Source organism: Chlorocebus sabaeus, chromosome 10 (genome assembly GCF_047675955.1).
Source record: "Chlorocebus sabaeus isolate Y175 chromosome 10, mChlSab1.0.hap1, whole genome shotgun sequence".
Taxonomy (NCBI): Eukaryota; Metazoa; Chordata; class Mammalia; order Primates; family Cercopithecidae; genus Chlorocebus; species Chlorocebus sabaeus.
In genome coordinates, this window is record NC_132913.1 from 53,239,683 (window position 1) to 53,264,026 (window position 24,344).

General features: G+C 34.6%; 1 protein-coding gene across 5 annotated transcripts in view; it reads right to left on the minus strand.

The window, feature by feature from the left end:
- The window catches only part of TTC21B (tetratricopeptide repeat domain 21B), an 81,417-nt gene that overhangs the window by 54,403 nt on the left and 2,670 nt on the right, over window positions 1–24,344 (minus strand). For all 5 annotated transcript variants that reach the window (XM_038001985.2, XM_007965224.3, XM_073019777.1 and 2 more), the window contains exons 2-11: window positions 22,742–22,871; window positions 22,541–22,651; window positions 18,691–18,857; window positions 16,380–16,502; window positions 14,220–14,377; window positions 6,227–6,311; window positions 5,031–5,129; window positions 3,459–3,651; window positions 2,927–3,024; window positions 2,412–2,612 (exon numbers count right to left, since the gene is read on the minus strand). In XM_038001985.2, the coding sequence (XP_037857913.1) occupies window positions 2,412–2,612; window positions 2,927–3,024; window positions 3,459–3,651; window positions 5,031–5,129; window positions 6,227–6,311; window positions 14,220–14,377; window positions 16,380–16,502; window positions 18,691–18,857; window positions 22,541–22,651; window positions 22,742–22,871 (1,365 nt within the window). The remainder of the gene's footprint in view (window positions 1–2,411; window positions 2,613–2,926; window positions 3,025–3,458; window positions 3,652–5,030; window positions 5,130–6,226; window positions 6,312–14,219; window positions 14,378–16,379; window positions 16,503–18,690; window positions 18,858–22,540; window positions 22,652–22,741; window positions 22,872–24,344) is intronic.

Genomic DNA, 24,344 nt, shown 5'->3' on the forward strand with positions numbered 1-24,344 from the left:
ACCAGCTGCTCCCATTGTCTGAAACACTCTACCATATTTTCACATGTTCTGTGATGGTTAATACTGTCAACTTGATTTTACTGCAGGACGCAAAGTCTTGATTTTGGGTGTGTCTGTGAGGATGTTGCCAAAGGAGATTAACATTTGAGCCAATAGGCTGAGAAAGGCAGACCCACCCTCATTTGGGTGGGCACTGTCTAATCAGCTGCCAGCATGGCCAGAATATAAAGCAGGGAGAAAAACATGAAAAGACTAGACAGGCTTAGCCTCCAAGTCTACATCTTTCTCTCATGCTGGATGCTTCCTGCCCTTGAACATCAGACTCCACGTTCTTCAGCTTTGGGACTTGGACTGGCTTCTTTGCTCCTCAGCTTACAGACAGCCTACTGTGGGACAATGTGATCATGTGAGTTAATACTCCTTAATAAACTCCCATATGTATATAAGGACTATATATATAAACTCCCATATATATACACACACATACTATTAGTTATATACACTATTCATTTTATATATACATATCTTATTAGTTATATATACACACACACACACACACACACACACACTCACACACACCCTATTTTTAAGTCTTTGGTCAGATCTTACCCTCTTCATAAGGCCTATCCTGACCACTGTATCTAAAATCACCATCACCCCACCATGCTCTATTATTTTCTCCTGTCATTTTCTAAACATAATATACAATTGACTTCATTATATTATCTGTCTCCTCCCATTGGAATACATGCCTCAGGGGAAAGGAATGTAGTTTGTTTTACATGGGTATTTCCCCAGCTCCAAGTAGAGTGCTAGGTACTCTATAAACATTCGTAGAATGAATCCTGAATACTAGATTAATACTGAAAAAAACATATTCCAACTTCCAAGCAAGTGAAATGGATTATGACTGGGGAGTCTGAGATCAATCCCAGGTACAATTCTCTGAGGGTTTAAGTTTAAAAAATAAATAGCAATGAAAGCCTAGAAAAGGACATGATAATCGAAAAGGCTGAATGGGTTCCCTTAGGGTTCCCTAAGGGAAGGTCATTTTCCTTATTTCCCATGTTAACACAGTTACCAAAGCTGTAGATCAGGGAGAATGCTAAGAAGTTTGCTTTCAGCAATGGAATGCTTGATAGTGCCTGCCCTGATATCCCTGTGTTGAATGTGAGCTGAATACAGTAAAGTTAGGATGTCTGTATCTGCTTACTATCTGTAATAAGAGTGCTGACTAATAAATCCACATCAATTTGGAAAGAACTCTCTGGTAGTACAACATAGGGTTTTATCTTCAGGTCTACTCAAAACTGTTAATACTTGGAAGAGAACATTATAGTAACAGTTATCTCAGAGCTAGATAAAGCAGATGACAGATGACAATAAAGATCCATTTAAAATAGGTGACAATCATGATCCACAAGGAATATGATAACATGAAATGGATATGATAACATGGAATGGATATGATAACATGGAATGGATATAGCATGGAATGAATCTGAATTCATTTCATGAGATGAATCTGAAAAGATAAAATTTCATAGAATAAATGTAGAGTCCTACATTTGAGTCCAAAGGTACAACAAGAGACTGAAAGTTTTTAATTAACTGTTAATTCAATAGAGGTAATTAATGTAATGTGAATTATAAAAAGAAAGTTGGATGGACTTCCAGAATAAGGGAGGAAAAGGTCTATTCTAGTTCTTGCAGGTCAAATCCACATCTGGAATAGTGAGCTTAATGAGAGGAACAGACAAAATAAAGAATATCATCAGATTCACAAACAGAATTCTCAAAACTATTTCATATAAAAAATAAATGGCTGGAAACCTGGAGTTGTTTAGTGGAACATGAAAACTAATTGCCAATATCTGAAGGTCTGTTTAATGAATGAGGAATGATCCTTGCTCTAAGCAACTGGACTTGCTCTATGTCAATCCAAGGAGCAGAAGGAAGACCAGTAAATGGTCCTTTTTTTTTTTTTTTTTTTTTAAACCAAAAGCAGAGTTTGACTTAACACAGGAAATACAGGCTAACAATCATAGTTATATGATAAGAACTTCATTTCTAAGTATGTCCAGATGTGGGATAGGCACTTGACAGTGATGTTACAGACTGGATGCAAATATAATGTAGGTGTCTGAATTAGATGACTTTTAATATTTCTTTAAACTGAAGATTTTAAGATTTTATGAAATACAAATGAATATCTGCAAACCAATACTTTCAGTAGTTGACAGCAGTCATTACTAAAAACAGTCTGATTAAAAGCGATTTCAACTAACATAGATACAAATACTACCATTTTAAGATGCCGATATAGTCTAATGCATCAAAGAAAACTTTTAAGTTCTTTCATAAAACATCATGTAAATGCATCCTTGAAAGTAAGTCCCATAATTACTTACCTGCATTGGACAGAAGCTCAGATATTCTGTAACAATTTCTAACAAGAAATCAGGATTTAGCTTTTCAAAATACTGTATGCCAAGAGGCAAACCTTCAATTTGTGAAAAATGAGTGTCCAGGACATCATTTAACAAATTAATAACTTCTTCTTGTCGTTTATTTTTCTTCATGGCAAGAACTGCATGTAAATAGATTAATTCCTAGAAAATAAGTAGTTTTCATAAATTATTCCATTTAGCTATAAAGCCATTTATTTCTACTCAGATTTCAAATGCATATAATGTGCTACTGATACGCAATTATTTGTTCAAACTCAAGTATTAGCTTGAATAGACTTTTATAATCATTCAGAAAAAGTTTCATTTTGCATGGAGGTAAATTAATAAATGCAATTACATATTAAAATTAGTGTACACTAGTGCTTTCCAGCCATTACAAAACAATAAGACTGATTTATAATTTCATATTTTATAAACAGCTAGCATCGACCACCTGATAAAATAAAATACTGTACCGCAGATTTTCCAATGGACTGCTGAATTTCATTTAAAAATTCTAGCTGCTGATCTGCATCCTGTAATTGCCCTTCTATCAGCTGACATTGGATAAATCCTAAAATCAAACAGGAGAAAGACAGTCAAAGTTCACACCAATTCAGGCATGCACTCTTCAAGCTAACATGACAACATTAATAAAACACGTTTTCCCCCATCACGATACTTTAACATTTTAGATTAAAAACAACAGAAAGAAAGAAAATGAAAACAGTGAAAAAAAAATAAAATGGGTAGCCTTGGACCTTATAAAATCATTTACTGAAGAATTCATAATTTATAGGAACCACCTTATATAAATCTGTTCTCTCAAGATATTATTTGTGAATTAAAAATTTTATTTTTAAAGACATGACTTTTTCGAATCTGGGCAGTAGAGAACAATTTAAGTTTAGAAAACCACAAAATACTTGTGTTCTTCTCTAATGGCAAGTTAAAAGCAATTGCTACTTGTATCTGTATTATAAATATTTATGAAAACAGTTGTCATACCAACTAGGGCAGACACACTAGTCTCATCAAGTGTCATGGCGGTCTTATACCACTTCAGTGCCTCTTTAACTCTTCCTTGTAAAATCATTTGGTATCCAAGTTCTGTAGCAAATTCTGATTGCTGAGGGTTTAAACTAAAAGCTCTCTCAAGTAACGTTTGAATTTTTTGAAGAATGAGTTGACTACGTCCACACTAAAAAGAAAAAAAGATTATGTAAGAGTTCAAAGTCAAACATTTCTACCAAGACTGAAGGATTATTTTTTCTAAATATATATATTATTTGTACTTCACAGCAGTGATGAAAAAGAAAAAAATAATAATTAAGGAAAAATAAAACTTTCCTATTATCTACACAATGCATCAAGAGTTTATATTCTATCAGAACTTATATATCCTAATGAACATAATGCTTTTACAGAATAACTAGTATGAAAAGTACACTTCTAATGATGTCACTACACAAACATATTTTTTGAACTCCTTTTCCAAGCTGTCTCATGACTGTTTTATAAACAAAAAAACCATTATTTTACGGTTACATGTGTATATGTGTGTGTGTGTGTGTGTATAATATACGTATGCTTTTTCTTATTGAATAAAAAACTAGGACTAGGATCTGTTTTCCCCCTAAACACTAGCTATGCCACCAGTGAGAATATTTTAAAAGATCATGTCTTAGAATCTTCTTGAAAAAAATTTCAAGAAATAGCAGTGTTGTTAGAATAAGTATATAACTTTTCAAGACAACAATCTTTAATAATAAAATACTTATTCAAATGTTTGAACCAACTTATATAATTTTTATAAGCTTAGTAAAAAAGTAATTGAAATAATGTGTCTAGGACTATGGTAAGCGAAAAAGGTAAATACCTCCTTAATTCAAACTTTCGTTATAGCACGGAGTTTTCTTCCTCTAAAGTTTACACAATCTGATATCTTTGTTTTTAAATAAGAAAATTCAGTATAGTCATGTCATTTAACAATTAATATCCTTTATTTTTTTCTTTCAACTTTATGCTTGCTAATTATTTTAACCTTCTTAGTTTAATGAACTTTTCAATATTGTCATTCCTTGTATTGATTTCGAGATTCTACTGTATATTTCTATTTCATTCTTGATTACCTTCTTTTTACTGGGAGCTTATAATAAAAACATTTCTTTCCTATTGTTTTTAAAAAAATAAGCTACCAACCATTTCCTCCACCAAAATGGTCTTTTATACACTTTAAAACTTTTTAAAAATAGTTTTAAAAAACAAAAGCTAAGAGCAATCCTGGTCATAAATCTATGCTCTGATGAAAATAAACCACCTTCTATTTCCTTTGCCTGGAAGGCACTTGGCTATGCTTAAAAGATCAATAAGTGGCATTTCCTCCACGAAGCCTCCATCAGGGCTTCTTATAGCTGGAAACCACATCTCCTCTAAACTGCCTTTCTTAGGAGTATGTCATATATTTAAACACATATTTGCACTCTAGGCCATATGCTCTTCCCTGCTTCCACCTTTTCCACTTATTTTATGCCCTCTACTATAGATAACAGAGCTCTGGTACATGGTAGGCACTCTCACAGTTCTGCTGAAGGCTAGTGTAATGTTATAGAAAAGTTGAGCATTCTGTGGTTCCATGGCATCCAATGCATTTCCCAAGTTTTCCAGCTTGGTGGAAGCCTAAAACAAAAGCAACTGGTATTAACTTTAAAATACACTAAGTAAAAACAACATAATACATGCACATATATGCTAACAAAGCATAACCCGACTAGTATTTTAAAAGACCTTTGCTTTTATATATTCCTCCTCCTCCAATGGATGATTATATGTTATAAAACATATTTAAGGTTCTAACAAACTCAGTAATTATAAATGTGTTTTAGAATGTGTTTCTTTAATACTTGTTATTGAATGGAAACCTTTGGATAGGCAAAGACACCCATAATATTTCATTAACTGTACATGCCCAGCTCCCCCTCCAACAGTTAATTCATGACAGAAATGAAATACAAATGATAATGTATTTACAAATTATATGAGATCAGCCCTTCAACTGCCTCTATAGACTGGTTTATAATCAAAATATTTTCTAGAATAGAAAAAATTATTACAGTACTTAGTACAAGTAATTTCAATGCCTAGAAAATTTACCCCTACTAAGATACTCCTAGTATTTACTGAAGTATCTATCAGGCACTGTCACATTAATCAATTTAACCACACTAAACACAATGCAAATCTACTACATGTTATACTAATACTATTTCCTTCAGATTAGAGTTTGGCACTCCATGATCCAATCTATAGTCAATGTGTTCACTACTACAGAAACAGATATACTTTATTATAAGGTACAATGGGATTTTAGCCTAAGCCCATTTAATTTTTGCAGATTCCGTTAAATTGTAAATATACTATAAATTACATTTTGCATACATATTTTTTCATATCTAGTATCACTGGTTACATTAATCATACACAGGAGTTTAATACAGAAAGCCATATACACTATAATTAATGACTTAAGGGATTTTCAAGGGTAATGTTAATCATATAATATTTTTGCTTTACTAATAGATTTCAGAAGCTGACTTCTTTGTTAAGGTATAGTCTCATAATCAACTAAAAACTACCATGACATATAGTCTAAAAGAGAACTTCAAGGCTTTAATGTATATGCACATGCACACACGTATGTGTGTGTATGTGGGTGTGTATGTGTAATTAAATATATTTTTTAATATAGGAAACTTAAATAATACAATGCCACTTACCTTCTCTATATCCCCCTCCCTACACACATAGTAGAGTGCCTGCATTCTCAGTGCTTCCACATTTTGGCTATCTTGGAGCAGCAACCTGCAGGAAAACAATTTAGTTAATGTCAAAATCAATTTATATATTTTCTTTTATTTGAGGGCATGAAAAGTTGGTTTGCTTGCCTCACTATTCCACTGATCAAAATAAGTAATTTTCATTAGCAAAATGATATCTACTTTGTGAAACTTACCAACTTTATTATTTAAACAAATAAAAGTTTCTGGAATTTAATTTTTAATATGTTTTTAAGAGATATGAATAGATTATACTAGTCTCATTAAATCTTGTGGCAATCCTAAATAAAGTATTAGCTAACTATATACAACAGCATAGTAAAAGAATAATTCACTTTAACCAGGCTGATTTATTACAGGAATTCCAGGAATGCAAAGCTGGGTCAAACATTACAATACCGACTAATGTTATTCACAACAACAGATTCCTATGTGATAAAAACAAATGAGAAAATATTACATTAAAAAACCCTATTAATAAATGGAACAAAAAGCAAAAAGAAAAAAATAACAAGCATAAACTTAAGAAACATGGAAAAGCTATAAAATTCCTATGAAACTGTACTCAGGGACATTTTTCAAAAGAACTGAACCAAAAAGGTAACACCCTAGACTTCTCTTATCATAGATGATGTGGTACACATCACAATTACTGGTTCCAGTTTTTTAACCCTCCCTGAGTACGTGTCTTCTGCCATGTAACTAACTACAAAAGTTGGAGTGTACCCTACTGCTTCTTGACTAGGGACTTGGACATTTTTCTTATATTGGCCAATGGAATGTGGGCAGGAATAGCAGTGTACCAGGCTAAATTTTAGAGGCACTGCATATTTCTGTTTGTTCTCTTGCACCTGCTATCAGTATAGGAAGAATTCCCTCTGAGTAGTGGCTGCCACTTGTTGTGAGTCCAGGGAAAAACACTCTTGGAGGTGACAAGAGTCCAAACTGCAATGATGTGCCACATGCACCCAGCTGGATCCGAACTGAAGCAGGGCCCCAGCCAAGCCCTGCCTGAGATCAGCAGACCCTTGATGACCCACAAAAATGTGAGGAAAGAATACTTATTATTATATGTTCTGACATTTGTGGTTGTTTGCTATATACCAATAGCAGCCTGATATAATAACGCTCATTTTTGGTTAAGAAAAATTTTTTTCCCACAAATGACTACAAATTTAATGCAATTCAAACCAAAATCTTCTATGGTTTCTTTTTTATTATTTTGTAAATTGATTATAACAGTCAAGAGCAAAAAAAAGAGACAACAAAACTGTTATAAGAGAAACATGGTGAAACCCTGTCTCTACTAAAAATACAAAAAAATTAGCAGGACGTGGCGATGGGTGGCTGTAATCCCAGATACTCGGGAGGCTGCGGCATGAGAATCGCTTGAACCCAGGAGGCCGAGCTTGCAGTGAGCCAAGATTGCGCCATTGAACTCCAGTCTGGGCAACAGAGCAAGATTCTATCTCAAAAAAAAAAAAAAAAAAAACCATGATGGAGAACTTGCGATAAAAATTATCAGAGTCCATCAAAAAGGAGAGAATAGGCTCACTTAAAAAAAAAAAAAAAAAAGCATATTTAGAACCAGTTATATACCAAAGAAAAGACCTTTTAGCATATGAAAAGTTGCTCAATCTCAACACAATAAAATAAATGAAAATAAAAATAAGACACCTCTGTTTCAGATGGCTTGGAAAACAAAACAAAAAAACACACACACTGAAAATGGCCAGAATTGGTGAGGATAAGGTAAGGGAACATTCAATAGACTACTGGTAGGAGTGTAAATTAGTACGATTTCCTAGAAGAGCAATGTGGCAGTGCCTATCAAAATTTTAAATTTATATACTTGAGGCAGAGACTACAATTTGTCTCCTCAAATCCATTCTCTCCTGGCATGTGGCCAGTCAACACTTCCTAGACATCTTTGCATTTAGAGGTGGTCAACGTGAAATAAAATAATACATTCCATTTTGGGGCCTGGGCTTTTATAAAAAGTGGAATGACTTCTCTACATTATCTTTCCCTTTCTGCCAGCTGTTATGAGGTCTTGGGAGATGGCAGGATTGCAAGATGGAAGGAGTCTAGGTCTGTTAAAAACAGTGTGGAGCAAAGCTGCCTGATCACTTCTAACATTTACCCAAAACAGTTACATATGAGAAAACATTCTTCTATTATACTGAATCATTATATGTTTAGATCTATTTTTGTAGCAGCTTAGCCCACCCTAACAAATACAGTATCTTGGATTCAACAATCTCTCCTTTGGGAAACTTCTCTGCATATATAGTCCTACCTGGGTTCAAAGAGGTATGTGTGTATGCGTGTGTGCACACCGCACTATACTGAACAGTGAAAAATTGGAAACAGCTTAGGTGCATACCAGTGGGGAGAGATTAAATAAATTATTTGTGTTTCCAATTCACAGATTGCTACGCAGTTTTAAAATGATTAGGGAAAGGAAGAAATAAATAGATGTTCACAGATGACATGAACATCTATGTAGAAAATCTAAAAGAATCAATTTAAAAAACTCTTGGAATCAACAAGTGATTATAGCAAGATTGTAGGCTATGAGGTTAATATATAACATCAACTGCTTTCCTATGTGCTAGCAATGAACAAGTGGTATATGAAATTAAAAACACAGTAACATTTACATTAGCACTTCTTAAAGTAAAATACTTAGGTACATACAAATCTAACAAAATATGTGCAAGATGTCTATGAGGAAAATTTTTAAATTCTGACAAAAGAAATCAAAGAAAAACCAAATAAAGGGAGAGAGATTTCATGTCATGGATGCACAGACAATATAAGATGTTAGTTCTTCCCAATTTGATCTATAAACTCATTCAATGCAATCCCAATCAAAATCCCAGCAAGTTATTTTGTGGATATTGACAAACTGATCCTAAAGTTTATACAGAGTGGCAAAAAAAACCCAGAACAGCAACATACTATTGAAGGAAAAGAGCAAATTTAGAAGTCTGACATTAGTTGACCTCAAAACTTACTATAAAGCTTCAGTAATCAAGACAGTAGTGTGGTATTGTTGAAAGAACAAACAGGTCAATGGAACAGGGTAGAAATCACAGAAATAGACCCATATAGATAGTAAACTGATCTTTGACAAAAGAGCAAGGACAATGCAATGGAGAAAAGACGCTCTTTTCAATAAATGGCACTGGAAAAACTGGACATCCACATAGAAAAAATGAATATAGATACAGACCTCACCTTCTTCACAAAAATCCATCTGAAATAGATCACAGAGCTAAATGTAAAACATAAAACTATAAAATCTCTAGAAGATAATACAGGAGAAAATCTGATGGCCTATGGTTTGATGATGACATTTTAGATACAACACAAAAGGCATAGTTCATGAAAGAAAGAGGTGATAAGCTGCACTTCATTAAAATTAAAAATTTCTGCTCTGTGAAAGACAAGCCACAGACTGGAAGAAAATATTTATCAGATAAAGATATACCTGATAAAGAATGGTTTTCCAAAATATACAGAGAATTCTTTAATCCAAAGAATAAGAAAACAAACAACCAATTAAAAGATGGGCCAAAGACCTTAACAGACACCTAACCAAACAAGATACACAGACTGCAAATAAGCATATTTAAAAATGCTCCACGTCGTATCACCAGGGAAATGCAAATTAAAATTAAAATAACAATGAGATACCTCTAGAAACCCATTAGAATGGCCAAAATCCAGAACACTGGCAACATCAAATGCTGATGAAGATGTTTTAAAGCAAGAGAAACTCTCATTCATTGCTGGTGGGAATATAATATGGTATAACATCTTTGGAAGATAGTTTGGCAGTTTCTTACAAAACTAAATATGCTCCTACCATATGATTCAGCAATTATGTTCCTTGGTATTTGATTCAAAGGAGTTGAAAACTGATATCCATACAAAAACCTGCACAAGGTTATAGTAGCTTTATTCATAAATGCCACAATTTGGAAGCAATCAGGATGTCCTTCAATGGATAAACTGTGGTACATCCAAACAATGAAATATTATTCAGTACTAAAAAGAAATGAGTTATCAAGTCATGAAAAGACATGGAAGAAAGTTAAATGCATAATACTAAATGAAAGAAGTCAATCTGAAAAGGCTACATATTGCATTATTCTATATTATAGACACTCTGGAAGAGGCAAAACTATAAAGGCAGTAAAAAGAGCAGTGATTGCAAGGAGTTGGGGAGATGGAGGGATATACAGTGGATACACAATAAAGATAATTTTTAGGGAAGTAGAAATATTCTGTATCATACTATAATGGTGGATACATGTGATTACACATTTGTCCAAACCACTAGAATGTACAACACCAAAAGTGAACTGTAATATAAATGATGGGACTTTAGGTGACTATGGTGTAAGTTCATCCACTGTAACAAATGTACCACTCTGGTGGGAGATGTTGATAATTAGGCAGACTATCTATGTGTGGAGGCAGGAACGTATGGGAAATCTCTGTACCTTCTGTTTAATTTTGCTGTGAGTATAAAAGTACCCTAAAAATACTGTTTATTAAAAAACAATTTGGTGTATCTATGTGAATAGGTATAAAGTGATATCTATGGAACACTTTCTTAAAGAGAAAAACAATTTTAAAAGTACTTTATGAGTCTATTTCTTATTTTTAAAACACCCTCAAAATATAAACATATTTTAAAAATATATAGAAACCACACACACACACACACACACACACAGCACCTAGAAAAAAAAATCTTGACAGATACATACATCAAAAAATTACTAGTGCCCAAACTGTGGCCTTCAAATATCATTTCACACTAAAAGAGATTAGATTGCCCTGGACAAATGACTGATACCTACTTGGGGAAGTAATATACAAAATGAGCCTGGACAGCTTGTCATACCAAATAGCAAAGTAACTATCAAAGACTACTAGGATCACGTCAAAAGGACTTAAGAATAACTTGAAGAAGCTCCTAATAGTCAGAGATAAGACTGCATAATTATAATGACTGAAATGTCCAGAAGCACTCATCTAAATCCATGGCATGTAAAACAAACAAACCTAAGCCACTAATCAATTACCAATGAAGGATGCTAAGGAATTCTTGGCATTTTTTTTTTAAACCTGGAAATAAAGGAAAAGACTCAAGCACCTTATCCTATTTTTCTTATATGAACTACACCACTCAGTAACTAACCAGGAGATGAGAAGTTTTTCTTTATAGGTATTCTAGCTAAGAAACAAAGAAAGACAGAATTCAAATGTAATCCTACTATAATCCCTAAGAATCAAGCACTTAGGTATTGAGCATGAATAACTGCTGATACCACAAAAAGAGAGAGACAAGCAGACATTCTGTCACTGTGATGAAACACAACAGTATCACTCATGAAGTAATTGCCAAAACAACAAAACTGAAAGTGAATTTAACCAAACCTCTAGATCCAACTACCAACTACAAAGGATAAAGCAACAAGTTGTATGTACTACACCATGGCAGACAAACAACAAAATCCAGATCATGGAAAATGCTACAGGACAAAACACTGGTTTCTTTACCTTAAAAAGAAGGCAAGAAGAAAAAGAGAAGGGAAATAGGGAAATAGGAAGGCAGGAAGAAGGAGGGAGGGAGAGGGAAGAGGGGAAGGAGAGAGATAGGAAGGGAGAGAGAAAGAAAGAGTGAGAAAGAACTTACAGAGACTGGGAGAGAGCCTAGAGACTTTAAAGACATAAACCAATCACAATATGTAGACTTATTTGGATCCTGATTAAAAAGTAATTTATTTAAAAAACACAATATTTGAGACTATTGGTAATTTGAACACTGGATATTTGATATTAAAAAACTATTTTTAATTTTTTATATGTGATAATAACATTGTCATGTTGTAGAGGGAAAATAATTATCCTATTTTTTCAATGCATCTTGTGATATTTACAAATGAAATGATGCAGAGTTTTGAATTTGCTTCAAACTGAAAATTAAACCCAGGAAGCAAACGGGGGTTTAGTCATGTGGTGATGGTAGCTGGGGGCAGGAAACAGATAAGAGTACCTCATGATGCTATTCTGTCTGCTTTTACATAAATCTGAAATTCTTCATAATAAATGATAGATGATCTTAGCAAAGATGTTATTAAGATGTTCGGTCCTGAGATAGCCATTAATATTTTGTCAGATATGGATGAAAGTTAGACATGCTTGCAAGTCACTTATTCTGAAGATTCTAAGACTATAAACCTTGATCTACACTGAGGTAAAGGTGACTTTCTATGCAATTTATACTTCATTTGTATCTTGAAAGGATCTTGCCTATTGTTTGCATGAGAAGTTCTATTAAGACATTCTGATTTTAAAGGTATATTTGTATTACCTATGAAATTTACTTTTCTGTGATTTCAGTATTAAGTGACATGAATTCATCCATTAGAAAGTATTGATTTGTGCCTCAAATACATTTATATTCTTGATCTCATGCCTTTAAATCACATCTATGTGTCAGTGACTTCAAAATATTAGCTATAGCCTAGGCCTCTCTTGAGAACTCCAGATTCAGACATACAGCTGCCTGCCCATACATCCATCTCTACTTTGACTTCTCATAGGCATTTCAAAATTACAATGTTGAAGGCTAAACTCCTTCCCTGCCCTGAAACCTTCTTTTTCCATAATCATCCTGTGCAGCTGAAGCAAACTCCATCCTCTAGTACAAGTAGTGGGTAAGAGCACAGAGTCTGGGACTAGAGTGCTCTGGATTTGAATCCTGACTCCACCACTAAGTAACTGTGTGCCTTTGGAGAAACTTCTCAACCTCTTTGTACCTTAGTCTATTCAGTTGTAAAACAGAAATACTAATAGTACCTTCCTCTTAGGGTTACCCTGGGAATAAATAGATAGCACTTCCTATGAGCCAGGCACTCTGAACACTTTACAACAGTTCATTATCATCGTTATTGTTATTCTGGTAGTTCAGGCCACAAACCTTGGAATCACCTTAAACTATTCTTTCTCTTACTCCTAAACAAAATTGCTACAGGCCCAGATTCCAATCACTTCTCAAAGCACTTGCACCACAACTATACTGCGCCAGCCCCCACCATTTCTCAATGATGGCAACAGCTTTCAAAAGGTTCTCCCTGCTTCTGCCTTTGCCTGCTCGCCCAGTCTGTTTTGCACATGGCAGAGTGATTCTTTTAAAACAGAATTTAGATGATGGCACTCCTCTACTCAAAACCCTCCAATAACCTCATGCTTCAGAAGAAAACCCCAAATCCTTATATGGCTGACAAGACCCTTCATCATCTAGCACGGGCTCACTCCCACCCTTTGTCTCAGACCTCACACCCTACTCACCTCTCTTACTCCTTCCCACTCCTCAAACATATGACATGTGCTCCCACCTCAGGGACTCCGCATTTGCTTTTCCTTCTTTCTGCAAAGTCTTCCCTCAAATATCTGCATGGCTTACTCCCTTACCTTTTTTAGAAGATGGCTCAAAAGTCTCAGCCGTCCATGACCATCCCATAAGACCAAACTCCTCAACACTCCCCATCTCTTTCTTGGTTTATCCTTCCCCCGTAGCACTTATACTTTCTAACACATACTACAGAATATACTTATTTGGTACGCTTAGTATATGGTTCCTCTCGCTTGAATATAAGCTTCCTGACCACAGGGATATTGGTCTGTTTGCCTAAAGAGAGTGTCTGTCTTAAAACAGGAATCAAATATTTATGTAAATCAATAAATTCAATGTTTAAAAGCAGTGTGACTTTAAGTATTTCCTCGGTTCCACACTGTTTGAAAACAATCAAATTTAAAAACTCTTATGAAAAAAATTCACATAGATTTCGCTTTTTCTCAAAATTATAACCAAATCCAAAGAGACTTGTGTCAATTTTTATTACTTAACCGTTGTGCTGTCTCAACCATTTGGTCCCAATCCTGCAAGGCTAGTTGTAATTTCATTTTCTTAACAAAAGCAGGAAGGAAGCTTGGAAAGTTCACGATTATCTGGTTCACAGTCTCCAGGGCACCTGAATAATTCTGGCGCATCTCAAGGCATTGTGCCTAATGGAAGAGAAAAAAAGGTGCAGAGCAGGCAGAGTATGAACATTTAATACTTACTGACTTTTCTGTGAGGAGCAGTTACCACTTTTAACGAGAGAAACTGTTAAGTTTTTGTCAAAACAAAATTTTAAAACATCACAGAATAATACAAACACATTATATAAGCTATTGTGTTTTAAAATTTACTTTTAAATGGCTGAAAAACATGATTAAAGGATAAAATTTTTTAAAATGTTCTCGGAAATACCATAAAAATAATGTTTCCATTTAGAACAGGAAAATTGTCTTTTTAGATTAAAATGTTTCCAGGAAATGTTCAAGTAGTATCTAAAATTTTAAGAAATTTTAGAAATTTTGCATCTTTTTTAAGAAATTATTTTCAGGTTAAAGAATATACGATTTTAAAGAACAAGCAAAATAAAGTTCAAACAAATCCCTCTACTTCAACATTTTCACTTCTATGAATTATCTGAAGAAAATAATTGGAAAAGACCACAATGAAGTATATAGATGATATTTATGGCAGAATTGTTTATATATAAAATAATCCCAAATGTACCTAGAGGAGAAAATTATAGTATATCTATTTAATAAAATGTTAAGTAATCATTAAAAATGATGACCTAAATTTGTAGATGTATATTTACTGATGTGAAGAGATATCATATATAATGCTTTGGTTATTTCCAATGGTGATGTTCATTTTGTCATTCAGATGTTACTGTATTTTCTAAAAAACGTTTTACTATGTTCATTTATTACTTTCATAGTCAGAAAAAATAAAGCTATAAATATAGTTAGTACATTAAAAAGAGATGATGAGGCAAATTTTTATCAAATAGCTTTTCTTTAAGAGAAGAAAAATGATCAAGACAAGTGTATGGCCAATTTCTACAGCAGGCATTAGGTAAAACTTGAGGGTAACGGGCCTGAAAAAGATGTCCCACGGCCTTACTGTCCACACAAAGTGACAGGAAAAGTGATGTGGAGACATTAACAAAAGTCAACACATGAATCCTCTCCCCTTTCTTTTTTATCCCTCCAAATCACTGCTTATCTAATAGACTGTTGTTTCCAACAAATAATTTCTTTTGGCTGAGTCAAAAAAAAAAATTAAGGCATTTAGAAAGCATCAATGGGGACTGAAGAAAGTGTCCTAATTAAATATTTCTACCCCTCAATGAGTTCTAATGACTCATCCCTCAAAATGTATGTCCAATCATGTTATTTCTCTGTTCAAAACTTTGTATTGGCTGCCTGTCTCTCTAATTGAAGGTAGAAGCCAAAGGCCTCACAGAACAGGCCCACCACTCCTCCTCATCCCCATCCCACCTTTCTTCCTCAGGCCTTGACTTCTGTTCTCTTTACTCAATCCACTTTGGCCTCCTTGCTAACCCTGAATACGCCTTAAGGTACCTGAACTCATCATCTCCTCTATTTGAAATACTTTCCCCAAGATGCTTGGAGGGCTTTAACCGTCACCTCCTTAAATGCCTTTGCTCAAATGTCACTTTCTCTGACCACTTCATGTAAAATTGGAAGTTCATGCCCCAGCTTTTCCAGCTGTATTTTCCATTGTACTTATCACCTTCTAATATATTATATAACTTACTTACTTATTTTGTTTATTGTCTGCCTCCATCAGTAGAATATAAGCTCCATAAAAACAGGAGGTTTTCTCTTGCTTAGGGTTTCTAGTATATAGAGGGACGCCTCATATACATAAGACACATAATAAATGCTGAGGAAAGAATGTCTGAACCAAAATAACAACAACAATAACAGTTACAGCTGATCCAGGATTCAGGAACTTTGGCAGGGAATACATTTCTCTAGTGTATTGCTCATCGTCTTATACAAATGCCAGTCCACCTTACAGCTGTGAGCTGACAACAGCATCATGAAAATTATCAACTTTTTTGAGCTACTTGGTTTTGTCAGGTTTCAAATATATTATGAACACATTTTGAAACATGATTTATTTACCCTAACTCCAACTCACCTTACCCAGCAGAGCAAAAGTATCATTCCCATCTTGGAGTCCCTCTTCAAAATACTTCAGTGCTTTTTTAGTGTAAGGGTCTTTTCCTCTTGTAATATCAAGCCATGCTTTCAAAACGTGTCCCTGTAAAATGAATAATTCTATTTTTACTTCTTTGGAAATGAAAAGAAATAAATGTTAATGAAAGAGCCTACTGTCATTTTTCTGGCAATTAATAACAAAAAGGACTCTAACAAATATGTTATGAACAATAAAATTCTGTTAGTGAAATCACTTTTGAACCCTTGCCAGCCTAGTGTCATGGGAACTATATTACAAATTTCAGCCTTTAACATTACTATTGAGCTCAATATTAAAATTAAGAAGCTTATCAAATATTCCATTAGTGTTAAAACCATTATTTTCTCTGAGACTTTGCTAGTAATTGATGAATAATAACACTTAAACATGTAATTCAATATATAGATGAGAATTTGTAGTCTCTTTTTGAGCAAACAGTCTAAATGAACTAAGATGAAATAACAGAAGATGTCTTGCTTCACATATCCTAAACATTCAGATGATCTGGCAACTATCTTCTTAACTTCTTTGATTAGTCCATTGAATTTCAAATGACAGGTGAACGGCCTGAAACATTAGAAACTGAAGAACTCATGGATATTTATCTTTACACAAGTCAGTGGGCCAATGGGTTGTAAGACATACAGGATTGAAAAGAAGACAAAAACTGGTTATTTTTCTGTTTAAGGTCAAATAAAAAACTGTGAAATATGCTCTTCTATTTAAAAAATCTAGGTTAACTGACAAATTTATAAACGTTTAACCAAGACTATATTCACCTCCCTGTATTTCACCTGAAAATACAGATCAGAACCTTAACCAATGCTATGCACTAAATCAGTGCCATTATTTGAATGGTTTTAACTATTGTCTCTGTGTAGATGATTCCCAACCTACATTTCTAGCCCAAAACCTCTTCTAAATTTTTATTTTTCCAGAAATTCATCTGCTATCTCCATCTTACTGTTCTACCAGAACCAGAAATACAGCATGTCTTAAGTCAGATCACTTCCCTTTAAGATTAGTTTCTTACGCCAATGTATTTTCTATTTATGCTAACTGGTCTCTAATTTATTTAGGCTGAAAGCCTCAAAGACATCCTAATACGTGACAACTTGTTATCTTTCCCAACTATTTATCATCAGTTCACAGGTCCTGTGGGTATTTAAAAATTCTGAACTTTGTACTCACTGTACAATATTTTAGTGTCATGCCTCAAAACCTTCTGCAAGAAAGTACTATCTTTTTCATTTTTGCTGCATTTCAGTTTATCCTCAAGCCACTTCGTCCAAGAAACCATTGCTAAATTAATCTTCTGGATTTGCACTCTAATAAAATCACTACCATAATTAAAAGTCTTCAGTAGCCTCTCAATGCATGTCAAATCAGACACAAATATTTCTAACTAGCAGTCAAGATCCTTCAATTTGTCTCAGTCTACTTCTCCAAGCTTTTCTTCCCTTCTCACTACCAACGTATCCTATGTTCCACCAAATATGAGTATCTCAGTGTACACTGAAGTAACATGCCTCATTTCCATCTATTATTTCTCACCTTGGGAGTATCTACTTCCCTTTTCCATAATCTTTGCCTGTTGAAATTGCATCCTTCTTTCAGGTTTTAGTTCAAATGCTAGTTCCTTCAAAAAAATTCTTTTACATTCTCTTAACACTTATGCACGTGATCTCTCCTTAATTTAAAACAGTGCCTAGCACAAAGTAAGCAAGCAATAAATGTTAGCTATTATTTTCTTGCATACTTTAATCACATGTCTCTCATATCATCTATCATTTTTCTCACAATATTAGCTGGGGATGTGCTCTATGCCACTACTGAGTTATTCATTCATGAAAGTGAAGTTTATGTATTATTTTCCTTTACATTATTAACACTACAAATAATGGTGCCTTGTATCTACAGCTGTTCAATAAGGAGAGAGGGAGAAAAGGAAAGAACAAAATATGGAGGGAAGGAAAAAAAAAGGGAGAGAAAAAGAAAGAGAAAAACAGAGGGAAGGAACCAGGCAGGGATAGTTGAAGAGTTAGTAGCATAAAACTAACCTTAGAGAATCCCTATTCTACAATACACTATTAACCATATTGATAACCATAAATGGGTTAAAATAAAGCTGTCATTTACAAAGTGGCAATAGAGTGGACAATAATAAAGAACTAAACCACAGATACTACTGGATAGATCAATAACGTAAGCATTTTTAATGTTATGATTTTAAAATCAGAAAAATAGCTACCTGCTTACTACCATCTGACATTTTGATCATTCTGTCAATATATTCTCTTGCTTTATCATGGCGACCAATGTGCCATAAAAATAAGCCTGCATGGTATAAGGCTTTCTCTCCAGCTCCTTTACGTTGTTCCTTCATTCTGGCATCTGATTCCAGAATAGCTTCTCTATCTGGGAGGGGAAAATGATATCAAATAAAAATTAAATTCTGGATCAGGTATTTATAAAAGGTCACATAATTAACAAGGCAAAAAATTTACTTCTCTCTATAGTGGTACTGTCTAATAGAAATAAAGTGCAAGCCATATATATAACTTAAAATTTTCTAGTAGCCCTATCAAAGAAATAGAAAGCAACAATTAAAATTAATCTTAATGTTTTATTTAACCCAATATATCTAAGATATAATTTCAATGCATCATCGATAGAAAAATTAATGAGATATTTTGCATGCTTTTTTCTTACTGTGAAATGTGGTATTTCATACTAACAGCACATCACAATTAAGATGCTAAATTTTGGCTGGGTGTGGTGGCTCATGCCTGTAATCCCAGCACTTTGGGAGGCTGAGGCGGGTGGATCACGAGGTCAGGAGATCGAGACCATCCTGGCTAACACGGTGAAACCCTGTCTCTACTAAAAATGCAAAAAAAAAAAAAAAATTAGCCAGGTACGGTAGCATGCACCTGTAGTCCCAGTTGCTGGGGAGGCTGAGGCAGGAGAATGGCATGAACCCGGGAGGCAGAGCTTGCAGTGAGCCGAGACCGTGCCACTGCCCTCCAGCCTGGGTGACAGAGCAAGACTCTGACTCAAAAAAAAAAAAGCTACATTTTATTTAAAAATACTTGATTTGTAGTTTTCATAAAACTTATGGCTGAAAAGCAGATTTTTAGACTCAAGTTATTGAGAAATAAGTTTTCTAATAACTGAATCAAGTATCATTTTTAAATTTAAAAAGTAAATTAATTAGAATTAAATCAAATTTTAAATTCAGTTCCTCAAACTTACTAAAAAAGCTGTATATGGCCGGGCATGGTGGCTCACACCTGTAATCCCAGCACTTTGGGAGGCTGAGGTGGGTGGATCACCTGAGGTCACAAGTTTGAGACCAGCCTGGCCAACATGGTGAAACCCCATTTGAAAAAAAAAAAAAAAATAGGTGGGTGTGGTGGTGGGTGCCTGTAATCCCAGCTACTTGGGAGGCTGAGACAGGGAGAATTGCTTGAACCTGGGAGGCAGAGGTTGCAGTGAGCCTGGATCGCACCACTGCACTCCAGTCTGGGCAACAGAGGAGGTATATGGTCAAGGATCACTGCAATGCACAATACAGCTATAGAGTTTACATCATTTCCAAAATAGAAAGGCTGTATAGGCTAATATTTTTTAATAATAAGACTTATAAAAATGTATAATGGTTCTAACCACAATTATTAGGAACAGGTCCACTACTGGTACTCAAAGTATTAATACTTCTTAAATACAATTCAAAAATACATAAACATGCCAGTTACTGTTACAGGTCAGTAAAAAGATTGCATAATTGCTGATATAGTTTAATACTGATTGCTCCCTTAAATAGATAACTCTATTCACTTACGTTAAATCTATATACTCTCTCTCTCTCCCACTTTCTTTCTTTCTCTCTCTCTCTCTCTCTCTATACCAGTATCTGCTTAGGACACAGAAGTCAATTATACCCAAACCCTGGATGGTATCAGAATCAGAATCAGCCATGCAATAAGGAAGAAGAAATGTAAGTTGAGGCCCGTGATTCCAACAGTTCTATCTTCCTGGAATGGCTACCAAGGAGAAAGGTATGTGACTCTTCCTTACAACTCTAATGATATAAATTTAAATGTGAAATTAACAAGGTACAATCTAACGAGTTAAGGAAACAAAACTGTTTCTATAAGTCTACAGATTGCTTAGCAAGAAGACCCTTTTCTCCTCTCCCCACTCCCCATCCCTACAACCCCTTCAGAAGTGTTCATTAAACAGCCATGATACAGAAATAGAAAAAGAGAAAACAAAAACAAAAACAAAACAAAACAAAAAAACCTCACCAGGCAGGAGCAGGCATTGTACAGGAAATCTTTCCTACTCAGCTTTCCATCACGTCCCTAATGAGGTATCAATTAGCTCTAACGCTGTCTGCACAAAGCTGTTGCCAGATCTCAGCTTTTTTATAAGCAGGGTTTACACAGGCATCCTGGAAGAACGTATACTAACAATCTAGGACTTTCCTAGGTGGTATTTACAGACATCTGGGCCCCTACTAGAGCTCGAGTCCATTTAGCATCATCCTTGGTGCAAAGTAGAGTTAGCACTCAGGTTCCTCTAAACAGTATTTCTGATTCCATCATTTCAGTGTCCTGCAAATCAGTTTCCAACAGAATCAACACTGGTAAGAATAACCAATTAAATAAAAACTTGATTCTAAAAAGAAATTTTTTTTTACTAATTTATTTTATTTATACTTACTACAGCTCTCCCATGAAAATTCTCTGCTCTAGCTAAACACACTCCCACTGGAGTATGGAGAAAGGGGATCCACAGAAGAGCCTAAACCTGAACCACTTCCAAGTATTTGCCCATCCATTTCTCCTCTCTGGCCAATACTCTTCATATTCAAATTCTACCAGTCCTTCAAAGATCAGATTAAGGTGCAAACTTTCAAAAGCCTTCTCAGCCTACTCTTTCAAATTAATAGTGTATATCAACTTCAATGAATTATAAACTCATTTGTTTCATTTTGTATTAGAAACACTGGAATTTAATGTTTGTGGTTTTTACATTTTGTTTTTTCCACTAGATTACCAACTTGATGGCATGAACTAATTATTACAATTCTTTTGTAGCTTCTCACTGTATTAGGCACAGTTTCTTGGATAAATTAAGCACATATTTACATGTTTTAAATAACTTTGTATTGCTTTGCGTATGTGTGAAGGAGGTATGCCATACTTGACTTTAGAAAAAAGTCTCGTCTAATATTCAAGGAACTAGTCTACAACCTTTGTTTATTAACTAATTTTTTGAAACACAATCTATATTTACAATCCTATTAAATGTTACTGGATATATATGGAAGAATATAACACTACTTCTTCTTTATTACATATAATTGGGAAACTCTTCTGCCTTCGCCATTAAGTTAACTATACATTAAGACAGTTCACATAACTTTATTTTTTATTTTCTGTTTTTTTAGAGATGGGGGTCTAACTATGTTGCCCAGGCTGGCCTCGAACTCCTGGGCTCAAGTAATCCTTCACCTCAGCCTCCCAAGTTCCTGGGATTACTGCTTTGAGCCACTTAGCCTGGCAGTTTACACAACTTTAATTGCTGGTTTATGTATAAATTTCCTTCTATAATCTAGTCATAATCTAGTCAACCTGCTATTGCATAAAAATTTGCTGAGTATCTCCCAAGATATAGCCCTCATAAAGGGTTTTAAGGCTCTCAAGAAGCTTAATATACAGAAATAAACTGCACTGGCTGTATATTTGCACATAAGTTGTAAACTCGGCTGCTGCAGAGCAATTTATGTATATACAGTATCTGTTTTTTTGTATAACAATTACTAATATACATTCCCCTTCAAGTTGTCTAAAAAAAATCCCTATGTACTAATGAAATCTCTGCCGTAGGATATAAAGAACACGAAAGTAGTAGAAGACACATTTCTTGTGCCTGAATTTATACCCTTATCAGGAAGATAAATATATGTATAAATTGTATCTATAGAAAATACATAATATAGTGTGATCAGACTGAATGATTCGATAACTGAGAAAAATCAAAATAAACTGAATAGGAAAAATTGTCCTAAGCATTGTATTTAAATACCATACCTGGATTAGGACTCATTTTATGGGCATATATCAGTGCAATTAGAGAACAAAGTGATACATCTTGTTTATTTTTACAAGCCTCAAATTCTCGAAGAGCTTCTTGAGTTTTACCTGAAAATCAAGATTATGATATGAAAAACTGTTCTTAGTACAAAGCAAGAATTTAAAACTGATGGAACATGTTTAATGATTAACACGTACCTTCCATTAATGTGCCATAGGCATGATAAAACCTGAAGACTGGATCACTTCCATACCTCTTAATTCCTTCACTGGCAACCAGTAACACATGATGGAAATATCTCTCTTGACAATAGTAATTAATCAAAGTCTAAATGGAAATAATGAAAAAATGTTATAAAGGAATTCTGGTGCTCTGAAATACTCTTAAGAAGCAGATATTAATCTAACATCTAGAAAAATGTAAAATTTAGGCAATGTGACTTTTTTCTTCCAAGTTTCTTAAAATACTGTTAATGGCTAGAACTCAATGCTAAGAATTGCAGAACTGAATGATCATAAAATTACTGAAATAATTCAATGTTTTCTAATAATTTAAATCCTTTTTCCTAAAGTTTTTGTTAACAGCATCGAAATGAGGCTGCTTTCGCCATTTTTCCTTTGCCCACATTTTCTTGAACGTTTTAGAAAACAGAAAGGCAGACAATAAACATGAACTAAAAAAAAAAAAATTAAAAAAAAAAAAAAGACAAAAGGCTTCCATTGCCAGACCATAGGCTTCTTTAAAAAAAAAAAAGCCTTCTTTTTAAAATATCCAGTATTTTATTACAGCATTACAAAGTAATGACAAATTAAATTCTTCAATGTATCATCAAATGTTATCTTACTTGGCTTTGAGTTCTGTGACAAATAAATTGTCAGTTAAAAATAAATAAACTATTTCTCAATGAAAATGGTTGTCTTTAAGCTTTTTCCAAAATTATATTATTTCCATATACAAGACAAAACTATCAGGACCTACTAACTTCTGAATAAAAATGGGCCTGTGCTGTCTACCATTTTTCTTAGGATTATGTCTAAGGCTTGGTTGCTAACCTAATCAAAGACAGAAACCACACTTTCCCGCCATCACTACGATACACCTGATTCACCAGAAAGCAGTTTGGGCCACCCCATACCTCCTACCTACCTGTACTCTACAGCTGGTTCAGTAGCAATGAGAAATACAGTGACTAAGTGACCCGACTGAAATCTAAGGGTGTCTAGACAGCTCTGGGTTTTTGGTTTGTTTGTTTTGTTTTGTTTGAGATTCTGTCACTCAGGCTGGAGTGGCGCAATTTCTGCTCACTGCAATCTCTGCCTCCTAGGTTTAAGCGATTCTCCTGCCTCAGCCTCCTGAGCTGGGACTACAGGCACGCACCACCATGCCTGGCTAATTTTTGTATTTTTAAGTAGAGATGGGGCTCCCCATGTTGGCCAGACTGGTCTTGAACTCCTGACCACAAGTGATCCGCCCACCTGGGCCTCCCAAAGTGCTGAGATTACAGGCGTGAGCCACCACGCCCGTCCGACAGCTCTGTTGTATATCGTCTCTTGCTTTTGGAGGGCTATAGTCCATGTACTTCTCTAGATCAGTTAGGCGACTGTTCTCTATAATTTTACTCTGCGTCCCTCCTTGTGATCACTGCTCCCTACTCTCCTTTTTAGCCACGTTTCTTAAAAGTGTGATCCACACCCCATCTCCAGACCCCCACAACACACTTCAGTGAAGTGCAGTTTTCCTTCAGTGCTCTATTCCCTAAAGTTGCAAAATGACCTCTTACTTTGCCACAACTAAGGACAC